The 17,915-nt window shown below is 40.7% G+C and overlaps 1 protein-coding gene across 7 annotated transcripts in view; it reads left to right on the top strand.

Annotated features, from left to right (window-relative positions):
- Positions 1-17,915, top strand: part of PTPRK (protein tyrosine phosphatase receptor type K) — a 418,972-nt gene that overhangs the window by 198,786 nt on the left and 202,271 nt on the right. For all 7 annotated transcript variants that reach the window (XM_076333573.1, XM_076333568.1, XM_076333572.1 and 4 more), the window contains exon 6: positions 9,422-9,596. In XM_076333573.1, coding sequence (XP_076189688.1) covers positions 9,422-9,596 — 175 coding nt within the window. The remainder of the gene's footprint in view (positions 1-9,421; positions 9,597-17,915) is intronic.

Raw genomic sequence — 17,915 nt, 5'->3', positions numbered from 1 at the left:
TTTTGAAAGGACAGTATTTTCTCTCAGAGGAAAGTGGTTGTGCCATGTAAATCCTCTCTTCCCACTGTATCCAGAAGGTGAAGGCATGGATCAGTATTCAACAGGAGGGTTTGAAAATGGGCCGTGGGCCTTTGGGGTAAACGGTTTAGCTGCAGTCAAGTCACGGTATCAAAAAAAGTGTATCTATAATAGGAGGGTCATGTCCAATTTAACTTCATTTCATGTAGTTTGCATGGGTTTACTTCTTGGAATTTTTCATAGTACTCTGATGTAACTTTGCATTTTGAGATCCCATTGCATTTTCATACAGTTTATTAACTTATTAAGGTACTGTTTCTTTAGTTTGATAATGAAACATTTGCTGTTACAGTGCACCTGCCTGTTCACCGTTTTCATAACATTTGAAGAATGTCTTTTGTTGGTTTGCACAAATTTTATGAGCCCTGAAAGTTAAGGGGAAGTGAGTACACTCTGAACGTTAGAGAACCTCTGTTGTTTTGCTTTTCCTTTCATGGGGCCTAAAGGAAGTTCAGGGAAGGTGCCTTGTTAGCACCTGCAGGGTTTCAGCTGGGGAACTGTGATAGAGATTTTTTGGTCCCCTTTTTGCTACTAGTTAACTGTCAAGTTTGATGCTTTTTGCTGTTGAACTGAAATAAGTCAGTCAGGCCTGCTTGCCCTAAGAAGGAGTCGAAGCTGTGATGATGTGTGGAGGCTGTGGGAGGAGAGAGGACCGATCCCTCTGGGCTCGCTCCCCTCCCCGGGTGGCAGGAGAGGTGGGTGAACCTCTGAGGAGCCTCTGGGGAGACGGCAGATTTTTGGATCATCAGCATCATCTGCCCAAAACAAGTGCTAATTTGTAACGGTAAATATTACTGTCTGTGGATACCAAACCTTTTTTTCTCAGCCAGTAAAAAGCTACTCAAGTCTACATCATCTTACCTGTATCATGATTACTGACAATGGCCAAGCAGTGTATAAGTTCCTTTTCTGTTGCACTTAAGGCTTGCACAGAAACTTCACTTCCCTCATTTTTCTCATCATTGGTTGCTTCTACTTCTAGAAAAGATGTTTTTGAAAGTAAGCAACAGAATAGGGAAGCATAGAGGACAGGGCTCATCTTTTGCAGTGGCTTGTCTATTTTACCTCCACTTTCACCTCATCATATTCATGTTCTGTGATAGACGTTCTGGTTTTCTAAACATTTTTTTCAAAGATGTATGAAAAGCTGCCATGAAGTGATATATCAAGCTACTTGTAAATGACTTGACTTGTAGTTTATTCTGTATCGCACACTGCTGACTTGACACGGTTATAAAGAATATTCACCAGTGAAAAATACGGTATTCATAACTTCATATTTTATATTCTCCTTCTAACTTGTTTGTTTTACAAAGTTCCGTGCCCCCCCCCCATCTTTTCACTCTGTATTCACCTTTGGTGCTATCTTATGTCATTTAACCCTTAATGAACCATTCTCCCTCTCTCCCTCCTCAATTTATTGGCTTCTTGGATAAATATGGCAGTTCTCCCTAGATGCCTGGTCATCTTAGGTTTCAGCAACATGAAATACTGTAATCCTCCTGGTTTTAACTTAATTCTGCCCCAGTTAACTAAGTTCTCCAGCCTGTGTAGCTACCAGTCATTTAGTTTACATGGCAGCCTTTGGGGTTGACATCCCTGTAGGTCTTTCCCTAGGGATGCTGCTGCTCCCACGGTGGCTGGAGTATCAGGTGCTGGGGGCTGTGCCACTGCCTGTGCCTGTGGTGGTGCCAGGGGGCAGCTCACTCACCATCTGTAACACTGGGTGCCGTCTTCTCCTCCTGCCATTTTGTAGTTTACAGCTAGACCAGCTGTGGTGGAAGTTTAGTCACCCTCTGTAGTCCTGGTAGTATTTCCTCAGCCAGCCAGTGGCTTAAACCCATATAAATGGTTTATAGATGGTTGGCATCCAGAGGGTAGTGGTCAACGGCTCAATGTCCAGATGGAGATTGGTGACGAGTGGCGTCCCGCAGGGGTTCATTTTGGGACCGGTACTGTTTAATATCTTCATCAATGACAGACAGTGGGATCAAGTGCACCCTCAGCAAGTTTGCAGATGACACCAAGCTGAGTGGTGAAGTTGACGTGCGTGAGGGACGGGATGCCATCCAGAGGGACCTGGACAAGCTGGAGAAGTGGGCCCGTGTGAACCTCATGAGGTTTAACAAGGCCAAGTGCAAGGTCCTGCACCTGGGTCGGGGCAACCCCCAGTATCAAGACAGGCTGGGGGATGAAGGGATTGAGAGCAGCCCTGCCAAGAAGGACTTGGGCGTACTGGTGGATGAAAGCTGGACAGGAGCCAGCAATGTGTGCTGGCAGCCCAGAAGGCCAAGCGTATCCTGGGCTGCATCAAAAGAAGCGTGGCCAGCAGGTCGAGGGAGGTGATTCTGCCCCTCTACTCTGCTCTGGTGAGACCCCACCTGGAGTACTGCGTCCAGCTCTGGAGCCCTCAGCGTAAGAAAGACACAGACCTGTTGGAGTGGGTCCAGAAGAGGGCCACGAAAATGATCAGGGGGATGGAACATCTCTCCTATGAGGAAAGGCTGAGAGAGTTGGGGTTGTTCAGCCTAGAGAAGAGAAGGCTTCGGGGAGACCTTATTGCAGCCTCTCAGGACTTAAAGGGGGCTTATAAAAAAGATGGCGGCAAACTTTTTAGCAGGGCCTGTTGCGACAGGACAAGGGGGAATGGCTTTAAACTAAAGGGGGGTAGGTTGAGACTAGATAGAAGGAAGAAATTTTTTACGCTGAGGGTGGTGAAGCACTTGAACAGGTTGCCCAGAGAGGTGGTGGATGCCCCATCCCTGGAAACATTCCAGGTCAGGTTGGACGGGGCTCTGAGCAACCTGATCGAGTTGAAGATGTCCCTGCCCACGGCAGGGGGGTTGGACTAGGTGACCTTTAGAGGTCCCTTCCAACCCAAACTATTCTATGAGTCTATGATTCTATAAACCAGACACCTGAAATTAAGATAATGTTTATAAAAACATATATTATAAATTCCTTGGCTGTTGACGTGTGCATTTAGGTTGTCTCCTTAGCACTGTGATGTGCGATAGGTAGCCTAATACCCCAGGCCCTAGTTTCCTCAAATAGCTGCAGCACTTAATGAATTACAGAAGAATAAGAGCAGCTGGTATACTTGGCTACTTTTAGAGAAGGGTAAAATCGTCTGCTGAGAAGTGTTTGAGGAACTGTCTTGTGTGATGGTGGTCTCCAGGAGTGGCTTTTTTTGCAAACTCTTTCCTTCATTGTCTTTTCCTAATCAGATTTTTTGTTTAGAGCTGCAGGATGAATACTGTAGTTCAGCATGTTCTGCTCAAGGTGATATAGGTCTTTAATCACTGTGTCCAGAATTTGTATTTCTGTGAATTATGTTTTTTTAAAAGAAATCAACAACACTGCATTCAAGAACTAGCTTTCTGAAAAGCTTCTTTTTTTCTTTTTTTTTTGAAATATAGATTTTTTTTTTTTTTTTTGGCATGTGTTAGATTAGGTTCAAAATAAGAGGCTTTAAAATGTCCAGAGAAAGTGAGTGTCATTTTTATTTGTGTAGTGGAATGGCCAGGGACACTGTAGTATGATTTCTGCTATTTTGCCTCCGGTGGTTTTTATTATAATAAAATAAATTAGGATTGCCACCTCTGAAGGGCCAGATGGCTCTCAATTAGATTATTTCATGAGAATCCTTGCTTTCTTCAGTAGGACGTTCAGTGCAGCATGAGAGAAATTGAGCTACTTCAAAGTGGGCAAGTTTGAATAACAGCAGTGCATGTAACCATGACATTTAAAGTAATCATGGATTTTTTGCTGTACTGCAGTGCAGCATGCAGGATAAAACTTGGCTTGTCACATTTATTCAGGATCTTCAGTATATGTTTGCATGGGAAAAGCTGCGTTGTCTTTCCTGCTAATAAATGAATGCGTAGTTCATTGGAAAGTAGAATCTTAGTCTGGTTTGCTGTGTACGTAGGGAGACTAGCAAGTTAAAGCAAGTTGTATTAATTTTCTACTAAAAAAAAAAGTTTAACTGCGTGCTTTCTCTTAAAAATCAATCAAACAAAAGAAATTACTACTTCACCTTCTTGTATACTAAGAGGAAGATAGGACTGTCTAGGCATATTATTTAAGCTACAGTTCTAATTCATGTTCTGCTTGAAAAAAATTATTTCTTAGGCTTAAATCATGTATTTGTAAATAAAACTGGGAAAAAAAAATCCTATTTGTTCAGCCATTTGCTCTTTTTTGGGTGGGGAAAAAATTAAAATTTTATTTATCACTTCTTATGATAAATAGATGTCATGCTTCATTATGTTTCTAATATGTTTAATAAGTTTTAAAGTCCCAAAAATATATTGAGACATTTGTGTAAAAGAATAAAACAAAAATAATAATAAAGAAATTTTTTTAGAAAGATAGATTTTTTTCCTCCTTTTGGAAATTGTGTCCTAAATGCTGTAAAAGCATATGCTGTGTGTTCTGAGAAGTGCCAGACAGCTACATATAAGTTAAATTTAAAAAGTATAGTTATTTGTGTTGTTTATTCCCCTCACGTTCTTTTATTTTTCAAAAACATCCTTTGGCAGAGGTCATGCATTATTACTGGCATTCAAACTATCCACATTCAACCCTTTTCTCTCTTGGAAAGAAAGACATTTCTCCCTTTACACAATGAGTAAAACCAGGAATGTTTTGGAGCACGTTATTTACAAATTCCCTTTTCCTCGGGGCAGCAGAGGTGTAATTCCCCAGGCTGCTGGGGGCATCCTTCCAGTCCTGCTGTCCGGTGAAGTTTTGATTGCACCTTCAGGGACCGAGCTGCTTAGACAAACTCTCAGCTTGCACTCTGCTCCCTGCACAGATCCTGCCCTCTCCTCCGCTCCCTGCGGCCACGTAGTGAATCCAATCATGAGCTAATCCGTTTGGTGATGATAATATATGGGGAGGGGAATATGTTTTTCAGGAAGGTTTTTTTTTATTCCAGGTCAGTTTTCTGTATGAGCACAGGAGTGAAGGTGAGGAGGGAGCGACTGGGGGGCCAGCTGAAGTGGGTGCTGCTGCCAGAGTAACGCGTGTGTCACTGCAGCTGAAGTGTTGACATCTTCTGATCTCTGGAGGCATCCCGGCATCCAGCCGAGAGCCCAGGAAGGCAAACAGAGTTGACTGTAATTATTAGCAGTGGAGCGGACTTATTTTAAGGTGTTTACACTAAGGAAGGGATGGGGATGTGTAAGGTTGAGCTGTCCAGGCTGATACAAATCACTGGTATGAAAAAAAAGAGTTCAGGAAAATTTAGAGGGAACATCACCACAGAAAATTATGGTATCTTATTGCTGTTTAAACAAAAAAGCAAAAACCACGACTTTTCAACCTGAAGAGTTGAGAGAGAAATACAGATAAGTTTTAAATTTGTATTAGAAAATTAGAAATGCACCTAAATTCTACCAGATAAATAAGATGTTGGGGTTTAGATGCTTCTGCTTCCGTTCAGGTTCTGGAAGATCCACTCAAATTTCATTTAATGTTTATTAAATGCTTGATTTCTTTCATGAGACAAAAGAGAAATTTAAGGCTCATTGTTAATTTGCCTATGATTGTTTTTTAAGCTGCGTAGACTTTACTGTTGACTTTGTTTAAAATATAGACGATCTCATTTAATTGCCTGAAAAAAAAAAAATCATGTTCTTATCAAATTAAAAATAACCTTGAAGTCACAGAGTCTTATTTAAGGTCATAATTTTAAATGCCTGAAATGCCAGAATTAAGGAGGTTTTTCTACATGCTTCTATTTCTTTTAATCGGGTTTCTGTAGAGCATAGTTCTTTGTGAAGCCCAGAGTTATTTTCGCAAAAGGAGGAGAACTGCCTGGTGTTGACCTCTCCTAAATGAGCAATTCGGGGTTATCAAATCAGACAGCAAGGGACTGGAGGAACCAAGGATCGCACAGGGTACAGCCATTACCTATTAGTATAACTCCACATTAATTTTAAATTGCATTTTTAAAACCTAATTGAGCAGCATTTTCAAGCTCTGTTCAGTGTGAGCAGGACATAAATTGAAACAGTATGTACCAGGAACCCTCTAATAAGCAGGGAGCACTGCTGCCTTTCTTTCCTCTTCTATAAAATCAGTAGTAATGCCCTGACATTAAAAAGAAGAATTTAATTAAGAGATCGTGGCAGTGCATCTGAACTCTGACTGGCTAATGGCTTACCGGTGTAAGGGATACACGCTGAAATGAATGCAGGGTATTTTCTTTAACATTCTTTTTTAAGTGAGAACTCTCTTCTGTTTGAACTTTTCATCATTTTAATGATGGAAAAATATTTTAATGGATAAGCTGTACGTGAAGATAGACTTTGAAGATGTAATTGTGCAGTCGGATTCCCAAGAAACAAATCCTAATAAAGCGAAATTTGAGCAACTACTCTAAGGCTTGTAAGATGAAGTGGTAGGTAATCACTGATGTAAATAGAAAAGAAAATCCTAGGTTTTGTTGTTGGTGTAGAACTGTAAAGCTTGTTAAATTTAATTTTGATTAATTGCTCTGAAAGTGCATTAATACTTCATTTTAAGTAGGAGCCCATTTCACTTTGTTTCTCTAACATGAAGCGTGCAGACCAGCTTAAGTAAGCAAGTTCTGAGCTTCGGATGGTGAATTATTCTACACAGCAAGCTTAGATGTGCTTCTCTGCGGCAGACTGATTGCTTGGCATTCAAATTTAAAGCACTGGACTTATTGAAGGGAGTCCTTCCTTTTAGAAAATTCTCTCATATTTATTTTTCCCTTCATAGCAGAGCAAGAATGACTGCATTACATGGGTTACTTGCCAAGCCTGCTATCATATCATTTTTAAAACTACACCTTCTGTTTCTTGTGTGCTGCTTGGTCATTTTAACAATTACATGGCAAGTTTGTGTTTAGTGGGGCAGCTTGACTTCCCTTTGCTGGCTGGCTGTGGTGTGGCGATGAGAGCATGCTCTGTGGGAGGGCACGGACAAGCACGAGAGGAAGAAAGTACCATGAGGTTTGTTTATTTTGGTTACTTCAGGTCACTAGATCCAAGTTTTATATTAAGTCATCATTCCAGAGAGTTCAAGCCTTTCGTTGAAACTGGGGGGGGGGGGGGGGGGGGAAGTAGCTAGAAAATCCTGCTTTCGGATTTAGCTTTTGCTATCGAGAGAAGCCAGCTAACCGGAGGGGGAGGTGCACCTCCCACAAAATAATTTTACTGTAGCTTAAGCAGCACTGAAATAAAGCCTTTAACATCACCTCTCATTTGTGTGATATTGGAATTTAATAATTTCATTGATCCCTGAAGTTCAATAAGGCCTTTTATTCGTAGGAGTCTTTGCAGGCATCAGCAGACTTCCTTATTCTTCTTAATAGGAGGCAGATATTCGCAGAGCTGAGGAGGGAGCCGGTGCCTGCCGCAGGGTGACTCGGCTGTGCTGCGGTGGATCCAGGTTTCCAAGTGCCCAACCTCCGTTGCTTTTGCCCTGTGAACACCCTGTCAGATAGCATCTATGTGATAAGCAGGCCTTTGGTGGTTACGGGATGGTGACTGTTTTAGGGAGAAGCAGTGAGAGTACCTTTTGGAAGTGTCTCGTGCACCAGCTTCTTTTGGAGATCTGGTTTCACTCTCTGCATTCCACTGTACTTTCTGGCCCGGCCCTGCAGGCTGAGCTTACCCCTGGGTAGCAGCTCCCTGCTGTTTCTGGTGTAACGGCAAAGAGGGTGGCTGGGGGGGGAAAAACTGGGTGGTGTCTTCATGAAATGAGGAAGAGTCACACCAATAAACCTGCTGCTGATAAAGGTGATGGCATGGTCTTTGCAGTGGAATACCAGTGACTGAAATCTGCCACGTTGGTATAAATGAACGTTTTCACCCAAGGATTGTAGTGAAGCATAGGATGGGTGCTTTGACTGCTGCAAGAAAGATGGCAGAAGTTAAAATTCATCCGTTTAAAAATATCAATAGTTAAAATGAATACTTGTTTCAGTGAGTTTGAAGCAGTGCTGAACCCCTGGCTAATCTACCGCAAAACTGTTTAGAGTGACAAACCCATGCTAAGATCACGAAGGGTAGATGTAAAATGAAGTGTTTGAGTATTATGAAGTACTCCTGCCTGTGACAGGAGGCCGGCTAATATACACATGCAGCATTAACTCATTTCCTTTTTCTCCCCTTTCTATTTTTGCCACAGGCTTTCAGGTTATTAGATTTTGTGGCTCAGCAGTGCTGCTTCTTGTGTTAGACAGCAAGCTCGGAGTTCAAGACCTCAGTGAAGTTTCTCATTCCGGGGGTTGATTAGAGCTAAAAATGTCTGTAGAGGTCACGTTTTGCTATGTATCGAGCAGAGCAGGCGATGCAGTTACAAGGGAATGACGATGTCTTTCTGGTGACTGAGCAAAGCTGAGTGCTCAGAAACTGTATCCCGGTCGGGGAATAACATGCGGTTGATCCATGGGAGAGAGCAGGAACATCGCTTGTTCACTTGGTGCATGTTTCTGGGGTTTTTTTTTTTGTTTGGTTGTTTTTTTTAATGCTAACATTGTTAGCATTAAATGGTTAGCACCATTGTTTGGTGGAGGGTGTGTTCTTCGATTAAAATCAAAATTGAGCATTTACTATGAATGGGAATAAGGGAAAAGGGTCACAAAAGAGCTCAAACTGTTTCTACCTTACTGACCTCTCACCCTGCCCCGCAGCTCCAGACAGATTAAATTTTTCAGTGATTTGTGGCAGCTATGATTTTTTCAGAACTCTTTAAGCTTCTTCCTTTAAATGAGATATACATCATTCCTCTTTTAGCAGTTTCCTTCCCTCCCCTTTTTATTTCAACTAGCTTTAGGTAGATAGGTGGTGCTTAGTATAACAAAGGTACAATTTTAGAAGGTATTGAATTTGGGCAGATAAAAGGGAGCGTTAAAAAGGAAACATTGGCTGGTTGCTGAAAAAGAGCTGTTGAAAACCTATGAAATGCCTCGATGCCAGGTTTATTTTAAATATTTCTTACAATACACCCAGTATATCTGTTAGAATTTTATTTAAAGTTGAATGGATTTTCTTAGGAGTACAACTGCTGCTGCTGGGCTCCTCTGCGGTTCCAGCTATGAAGCAACGGCAGTTGAGTATGTCGTGGTCATATTTTGTGGCAGTGTGAAAGCCTGATGGTGCTTTTCACCCCCAAACTTGATTCTGGAATGTTTTTGAGTACTGCTTGCCTGTTGACGGGACCTCAGCACTGAGCTCTTCTGCCATGGAAATGCAGCACGGGGCGAATGCATTTGGTGTTTTTATGTACTCTTTGCATGATGATCATGATAAATGTCTTTTCTATTTTTACGAGATAACTCTGCCTTGGTTTCTCTTACTTTCAGAGAAGAAATGGGGAAGATATTCCAGTTGCTCAGACTAAAAATATCAATCACAGAAGATTTGCTGCTACCTTTAAGTTGCAAGAGGTGACAAAAACTGACCAGGATTTATACCGCTGTGTGACTCAGTCAGAGAGAGGTTCGGGAGTGTCAAATTTTGCTCAACTTATTGTTCGAGGTAAAGTTTTAATTGCTTTCATTTTATCCATTTAAATGCTCTTAATACCGGTGCTTTCTACTTACACCTTTTATTTAGCCTACAGATGCCTTGATCTGAAATGATCATACAAAGATAGCCCTATGAGGCTTCTGAAATTGTCATAAAATGAAAGACTGGTTTGCAAAACTTCTTACAACTTCTTTCCATAGAATACATCTGTGTAAAAACCCTGATCTTGCAATGCGTGTAACATGCCTGTATGCTTTTCTGTGGATGCTATTTGTTGAACTTAAGGTGAAAACTGCTTAACTTTTCATAAATATTTCTACAGGTGTGAGAGAATCCACTGTAGTTAGTCCCTTTTAAAACCTGTTGCCTTGAGCGGACTGGTAGTACAGCAAATAATACACATTGTTCTGTTACCTGGAAGACAGATGTATAAAAATAGTTGTAAACTTTCACCTGCCCAAGGACTGAGAGCATTATGGAGATGTTCTATGATGATTTCCAACCTCTGAAGTAGGAGAAAGAAAATGAAAAACTTGCTTTTTTTCTACTTGAAATACTTTTTTGTTGCAATGCATTCAGAAGCCTGCTGAGGTGCAACCATAGCTTGTGTGTGGTGATCGGGTTCGTGATGTATTTATGCATTTTGTGTTCTGGAAGCACGTCTTCTGACTGGCAAAGGATATGGTTGAATATAGGAGTTCAGTTTTTACTTCTAAAAGTCACTTGCTGTGTGGCCTGGGATAAGCTATGAAGTATCTCCTTGCCTAATTGTGTCACCTGCAAAATTGCCCATTTCACTCTTAGTTGTGAGGAGGCTTAATGTTTTTGAAGTGGGGAAAAAGAAGTGGTGTACAGAATCTGCCTGTGATGCTGCTGCCTGGTGCGGGGGCTGTTTTGGCCAGGTAAGTGCAGGGGTCAGGTGCGTGATGGGCTCTCGCTTGACTCGTTGGTCCAGCAATCGGCTGTTTGGTCAGTCGGCATCTGGGATTCAGCCACTGCCTCTGGAGCCGGGACAGGAAAAGCAAGTTCGTCCTCAGCTTGTAGAAATAAAAGTAGCATAGGAAATGCTCTAAGATACTTGGTATCTGGTATTTACTGGCAGAGGTCTTTTCCCTGGGAGACCAGTTGATTGAGGTCAACTAGGTTTTATGCCTTCAATAAAAATGGGCTTTGCTGACCATATGAGGATTTAGACAATATGTTAACAGCTTTTTTTTGTTCTGTAGATGTACTTTTTGTCCAGCAAAGTGCAAGATAGCCTTCATCCTAATACAATGAAGTTAGTCCTGTTACAGCATGAAAACAGACTTTCTGTTTTGTTGTTAGAAAAGCAGGGCAAATGGATGTATTTATACAATAAATGAAGTTTTCTATTTTTTTCTATTATAATAGAGCACTAAAATGGTGTTTAAACCAGTATTTCTCTCAACAAATGAGATAATAATATCAAACTTCATAGTACTCTCTTTTTCAATGCAGCGTATTGTTCTGCTGAGAAGCTTTGGTCATTTGATAGAGAATACCATCTTTATGGCTCAAAACATAAACTTGATATCTAGCTATATATACAACAGCTATATAGGTTTCATATTTTAAGGTTAATTTTACTTTTTGTGTGCTTTTTGCATTGGAAGCCCAAGAATTTTAAGGTTGGGGTTTTTCTATATATATAATTTAAAAAAAGAAAAATAAAAGAAAAAGATTAATCTTCTAAAAACATTTTCATCTCTCTGACATCATGGTAGAGAACAAAGATTTATGTTTTATAGTAGGATTTATTGCTTGCTGTTATATTTGAAAAGCAATATACAGTAATATATTTTCTTGTTTGTCTGGATAACCACTAAATAAATCTTGTTAGCCAAAAAAGCATACCCTTAGGGATCAGCTACCCTGGTGTTAAAACTGTACTGAAAATTAACCATAATGACAGGTCCTATATCTCAGTGGCACTTTAAAGCTGACATCCTGCTACATGGATACAAAAGATGATAATTTTAAAGGAAATTTTTGGGCCACTGATACGAATTGCCTTTAATAAGAGCTGGCATAGTATTGCCCATTGTCAAAGATGACCCAGGGGGAAGAGTTTATTAGTGCGTTTCCTTCTAAACTGGAAGTGACAGGGCATGCTTGGGGCATTTTTGTTGCTGTTTGTAACAAATGAAAATTTCGCTACAGAATTCTCATGCTGAAGAGTATTGATCTGTGTGTTCTCACAGCCAGAGGAGGGGAAAAAAAAGATGAAACACAATTTACTTTGTCATGGCTTTAGTATTGCTTCCAGATCATTTTGAGTAATGATAAGGTCTTCGGTTTGTAGAAGCCAAACTTTATTGACAACACTGGTTATTAGAGAGTGAGGGATGAGGAACAGGAGTTGTTGCCCAGTAACTTAAAACCTGGGTGTTTAGGTACGTGGCCGAGATCCTTACGTATTCCACATCTGTACAGACACGTGGTACCATAAGATAGGTGTACAGGCATCTGATGAGCAGTCCATAAGTTAGTCTTGGTAATGAAAATTTCCAGTTATATAATATACATCATGTTGAAACATCATTATTTCATTTTGAGCTTTAACAGAAGAATTACATTCAGTGGAGTTCTAAACTTTATTACAAATGTAGTTACCTGGGAGGGATGGTATACATTTAAAGACCCTGAAAGGGATAATGCAATTACTCTGATTAATTTTTTGAAGAAAAATCAGACTAGGATAGAATTTGTAATTCAATTACGACATTTTACCAAAAGTAGTTCTAGTCAGTGATTTAATGTCTCACCTTTGCTTAGAGCTGGTCTTCAGCTCCCAGCTCAGTGGCTGTGTTGTATTGATTTTTTTACATGGTTTCTATGGCATTGCTGTCATTCTTGGATACGTGTAGAAGGAGTTCTCCCTTTCCCCTTCCTTTTACAGGAAGCTTGGTGCTGTCATTACTGTTAGTTGACTTATCCTCCTGAACAGGTCCATCTGATTAATCATCTATTTATATTTTCCCTTGGTGGCTGGTAAATTGGCAATTTCTGGGAAGGTAGTTTCTTGAAGTCTTCAGGGTTGTCTGCGCTGGAACTTGAGGGAGATGCTGGGAGGAACAGTAGCTGTGATATGTAAGTAAGAGTGAACAAGAAGACACTGACAGTTTCTTTCTTTTTACTTGTTTCTTACTTGCTTTTGAGAACAAGTGTATCGTGCTCTCAAAGTCTTTCTGCTCCTTCTAGTACTTAACATAGAATTGTAGAAATTAAGTGCCCAAAGACATCACCGGTGCCCTGGCTTATACGTGTGCTTGCTATATACAGTTGCGTAGACTTTCCAAATTACAGTACCAAATAGCATTGCTCTCTTCAGTCAGTAAAGATCTTTGCCCTTTAACCAGTTCTTGTACTGTGTCATTGTTCAGAGCTCTTAAAAACTGCTGGAATATTTGTCTGAAGGTGGCAATATTTATCAGAAAAGCGACCTTGTGCATCAAGAAACGAGCTAGTTTTCATCACAGCAATTGTGATCAACTTCTTGGTTGACTTGGCATGTTAAAAGTGGCTGTCAGGAGGAAGTGAAACTAATGTTGCTTTCTTACGTGGTTTGTTAGCAAAACTTCATAGTATAATCCCAATTTAGTTTGTCCCTGTTTGGAATGTCTTACACTCAGGCAGTCCTGCAGGGACCGTGAACGAAACCACCAGTTTCTTTGACTGCAGTGGATCTGGAAGATCCACTTCAGTGCTAAGTCTTTCTTTTTTTTTTTTTTTTTTTTTTTTTTAAATTTTCATGAAACAGCAGTTTGTTGCTCTGATTGTCAAAAAAAATCCCAAGGAAACCACTCTCTCAAATGGTATAAGGAGTTACACTTTACATAAAGTATTTGTATGCTTTCCCGAGCTTGTTTTCCTTGAAGTAGCTACACGTTGTTAACAGACTAATTGTACAAAACTTAATATTATGCTGTTAAATAGTGCAAAATCAGCAGGAAATAAGGTGTGTTTTATTTTGTGTAGTGGATCTTAGATAGATTATTTGGAAGACAATGTAGATTAGTGTTAAAGACAGGGAAGAAAAATAATGAAAAAGACTCTGTATGAATCAACCGTCATGTTTGTTAATAATCTGTGGATAGCGCTACCATATGTGTGGTTCTACTGATAAGTTTCTAAGTTTTACTGGAGTCATAAATTATAAAAAATTTGGTGTTTTCACTAGGTGAATATAGTTTTTAACATTTCTTCATCCAACCCAAACAGCTCTTCTATGGTGGGGTCAAAGCAAGGGGAGTTCTACACCTTGATTTATAGTTCCAATATGGAAATGTACTGGTAAATACAAGTTAGCAACAGAAAACGGAAGAAAGGCAGTTTTCTTCCACATGTTTTCCTTTACTGTCTTCTGACCGAGAAATCACAAGTTCTGGTAAACTGACCTGTTTGTATGGGTTTACTAACATGAAAAAAGTTATTTTGTTTCTTGTATTTGCTTTGGCTTGGCAAGTGGTCTCTTCTCTAAGTCATTTGGTTCATGTTTTGGTGAGCTCTGAGGTGATATTCTTCTTTGTTTCCCTTACTGGACTTAATTTGCCATCAGGAGCAGTTTCTATTATGGAAGTAAGTTTGGCACCGATATTTCTACCTCTCTTGTCTGAAATTCCTTTAAGGATTTTATATAGGAAAACCAGCAATTTGACTGGTCCCCGGTGATGCCAGAACACTGTGAAGATGGAGATTGCCCCTGGGAAATACTTCTCATAGGAGCATTACTTTTTCCTCTTAAAAGAAAACTGAAGTATTTCCTTTTGATAAAGTTGTGGTTTGAAGTTCACTTTCCAAATTTCACTAGTACTTGTTTTGTCTGGAAAAAAGTGAAATCTCTGGACTTGCTACCAATGTCTGTCCTCAATTTTTCTACCTGGTTTATTTGTTCAGTATAGTAGTGGACTTAAAAATATGCCTGTCTAATGACATGGAGAGCACTAGGTAGCAGGTAGAAGAAAATGTGTCAGGTAGTCTGTATATATACTCCCTGCTTGTAAACAGGCTAACTCTGTATGTACCAATTTTGCAAAGTGACCCATATTATCTGTCCTCCAGTATTAAGTTCTCTGTCTGATGAATAGTAGATTTATTTTTTTTTCCCCTTCTCCCCCCTCTGGTCATATCACCCATCATCAGTTCCATAAATGCTAGACAAATCAGGTTATTAGTGATACTTTGTAATGTGTTCAGAAATTCAATCTCCAGGAGACAGTGGTGATATGTAGTAGGGCTTTGGATTGTATCTTTGAAGAGTCTTGAGCGAGGTCTTTGGGTGTGTGTTTCTCTGAATTCACTGGATTTCAGAGCAGAGGGGAAACTGGGGAGAGAGATTTCACAGTCCAAGTTGCTGAAATTTGTGGGCTTTACATCGTTATCTTGGCTAAGTGCCCCTTTGAACCATCGCCAGACTTCTGTAGGAGTACGCAAACATGTTAGTTGTGAGTTGGAAGAGCCATGTGGCTGCTATGCCTGGTTCATAAGGTGAATTCCTGGAGTACAGGTATTAATACTGTTACTCTTTTGGACCCTCAGCCCACCTTCAGAACTAGGTTTTCCCATTAGCCGAAGCATAATTCTCTCATGGTTGTATCCTTTTAGGAAAAGCAGATGACAATGTTTTAATGACTTTGCAGCAGTTGGAAAAATAATGCATGATTCTGTGAAGTTTTTCTAAACCTCGCTAATAAAACACAAGATGTATTTTGGGTGTATATTTAGGTGTAAGCATCTTTCAAAGAGTCCAGGATCCAACTAACTTGATCTTTTTGTGACATCCTCTGGTTTTAATTTCTCTACCATATTAAGATCTTATCCTCCTTAAGCAGGTTTAACACAGAAATTTTCCTATTTTCAATCCTCTGTTTCTTGCAGCAGGTAAAGAGGGGCTGTAACCCTGAAGTCCTCCTTTACATAAGAAGAATGAAACAAGAATATAGGAAAATACCTCAGTAAGTATAGTAAATAAATTGAGCCAGATAGGAGTTCCGAGCGCTTCGCACATCTACCGTACCAGAAAGAGTAGTAGTCTTGCTTTCTCATCAGACAACCTTTCTGTGCAAGTAACTCTGCTTATCTCCTTTGCTAAGGCAACATATGTCTCTGGTTTACGTAATTAATAGGTGCATTGCCCTTTTTATTTAGAAAGCACAGAAAAATTGCTTTTCCTGGAGAAGCAGGAGAAAATAGTTTTGACTGCATTTTTAAAAGAAGCCAAAGAGACTTGGATTCGCTGGAAGTAGCAGAAATGCATTGTTTGGAACAGGCTCAATTCCATCGTTCTGTGTTGAGCAATCTCGGCTGCGCAGGGCTACATTTGAAATCACAGAATCAGAGAATGGTTGAGGTTGGAGTGGACCTCTGGAGGTCATCTCATCCAACCCCCTTGTCAAGCAGAACCACGTAGAGCCGGTTGCCCAGGACTGTGTTCAGATGGCTTCTGAATATCTCCAAGGATGGAGAGTCCACAACCTCCCTGGGCAACCTGTGCCAGTGCTTGGCCACCCTCAGAGTAAAAAAGTGTTTCCTGATGTTCAGACGGACCCTCCTGTTTCAGTTTGTGTCCATTGCCTCTTGACCTGTCACTGGGCACCACTGAGAAGAGCCTGGATCTTTTCTCTTTGCACCCTCCTGTAGGTATTTGTACACATTGATGATATTCTCCTTCAGCCTTCTCTTCTCCAGGCTGACCAGTCACAGTTCTGTCAGCCTTTCCTCATAGTCCTGTCATCATCTTTGTGGCCCTTCGTTGGACTCTCTCCAGTATGTCCATGTCTCTCTTGTACTGAGGAGCCCAGCAGTAGATCAGCACTCCAGGTGTGGCCTCACCAGTGCTGAATAGAGGGGAAGGATCACCTCCCTTGACCTGCTGGCAATACTTTGTCTAATGCAGCCCAGGATACCATTAGCCTTCCCCCTGCCCCCGAGCGCGTTGCTAGCTCATATTCAACATGGTGTCCACCAGAACCCCCAGGTCCTTTTCTGCCAAGCTGATTTCCAGCTGCGTGGCCCCCAGCATACGGTGGTGCCTGGGGTTGTTCCTCCCCAGTTGCAGGACTTTGCACTTCTTGTTGAACTTTGTGAGGTTCCTGTCAGCCCATTTCTACAGCCTGTTGAGGTCTCTCTGGATGGCGGCACGACCTTGCGGCATATTAGCCACTCCTCCCAGTTTGGTGTTGTCTGCAAACTTGCTGAGGGTACACTCTGCATCATCCAAATCATTAATGGATATGTTAAACATGAAATGCCACAATGCTTTGTAGCAGTTTGCTTACTTTTTTACAAGGGAGGAGCAAGGTGCTCTTATTTCAAAGTCTTTTCATGTATGCATGATTTTTAAAGTTTGTGTAGCAAAAGTAAAACCTTGTATTCGTGACAAAGATTAGTCTGCTCTTTTGTATGATGGACACTGCCTATCCGATTGCTTCATCCCAGTGTTGTCTTAGTTTGGGTGAAGAGTGTTTCTATCTACTTACAATCCTCTTCAAGTCTTTTTAATGTGAACTGTTGCTTTGTTGTAGTTCTGTGATTTGTTCTTCAGGAAGATCTGAAACATGTAAGATAAAGCACACATTTTGCTTTTATCTCAAAAGACGTGAGTTTTGTACTGCTTGATATAGCCTAGATTAATATTCTCATTAGGCAAAAGCTAGCCTCTTCCGTGCTGATATGCATCGTCCTACTCTATTCCCTGAACTTTAAGGTGACTGATCTGGATCGCAGCAAAAGCCAAAGTCCTGTAGCCCCACATCCTGCCTGTGGATGGCCTCAGTAGCTGTTATTTGGGGCAGAGTATCAGAGAAGAGCAGGTGTCCCTTGCTGGCATAGGATTTTACCTTCCCAGGGGTCTGTGGTTCAGGCATCTTTTAAGTAAGAGGCGGTACCCTCTCAGCTTGGACATCAGTGTCATGACTTCATTTCTCATTCATGGAGAAGATGTGTGAGTGAAGAGCAGAGGGGCAAAGTACAGAGGCAGAGAGAGAATACTGCATGTCTTAACTTGTTTCTTCTTGAAAGTACGCTGTTTGCTGCACACGTGAAGCCACAGAGCCTGTTGAAAGAGTTTATCAGATACTAATAAAACACAAAATTAATGGCTACATCAGAGAAGAAAAGTGACCACGCAAGGTGATTGGGCTGATATGAGGTGGTTTCTCTAAATCTTTTTTTTTGTTAGATTATTTCCTAAACAATCAAAATCAATCCTATTATCACTCACAGGTAAGAATGAATAACGTATAACCTCTTGTGCCAAAGCATAGATTTATAACTGCTAAATATCTTTATATAAGAATCATAGTTAAC

Source organism: Aptenodytes patagonicus, chromosome 3 (assembly GCF_965638725.1).
Source record: "Aptenodytes patagonicus chromosome 3, bAptPat1.pri.cur, whole genome shotgun sequence".
NCBI classification, from domain to species: Eukaryota; Metazoa; Chordata; class Aves; order Sphenisciformes; family Spheniscidae; genus Aptenodytes; species Aptenodytes patagonicus.
This window is presented reverse-complemented; position numbering and strand designations above follow the sequence as displayed.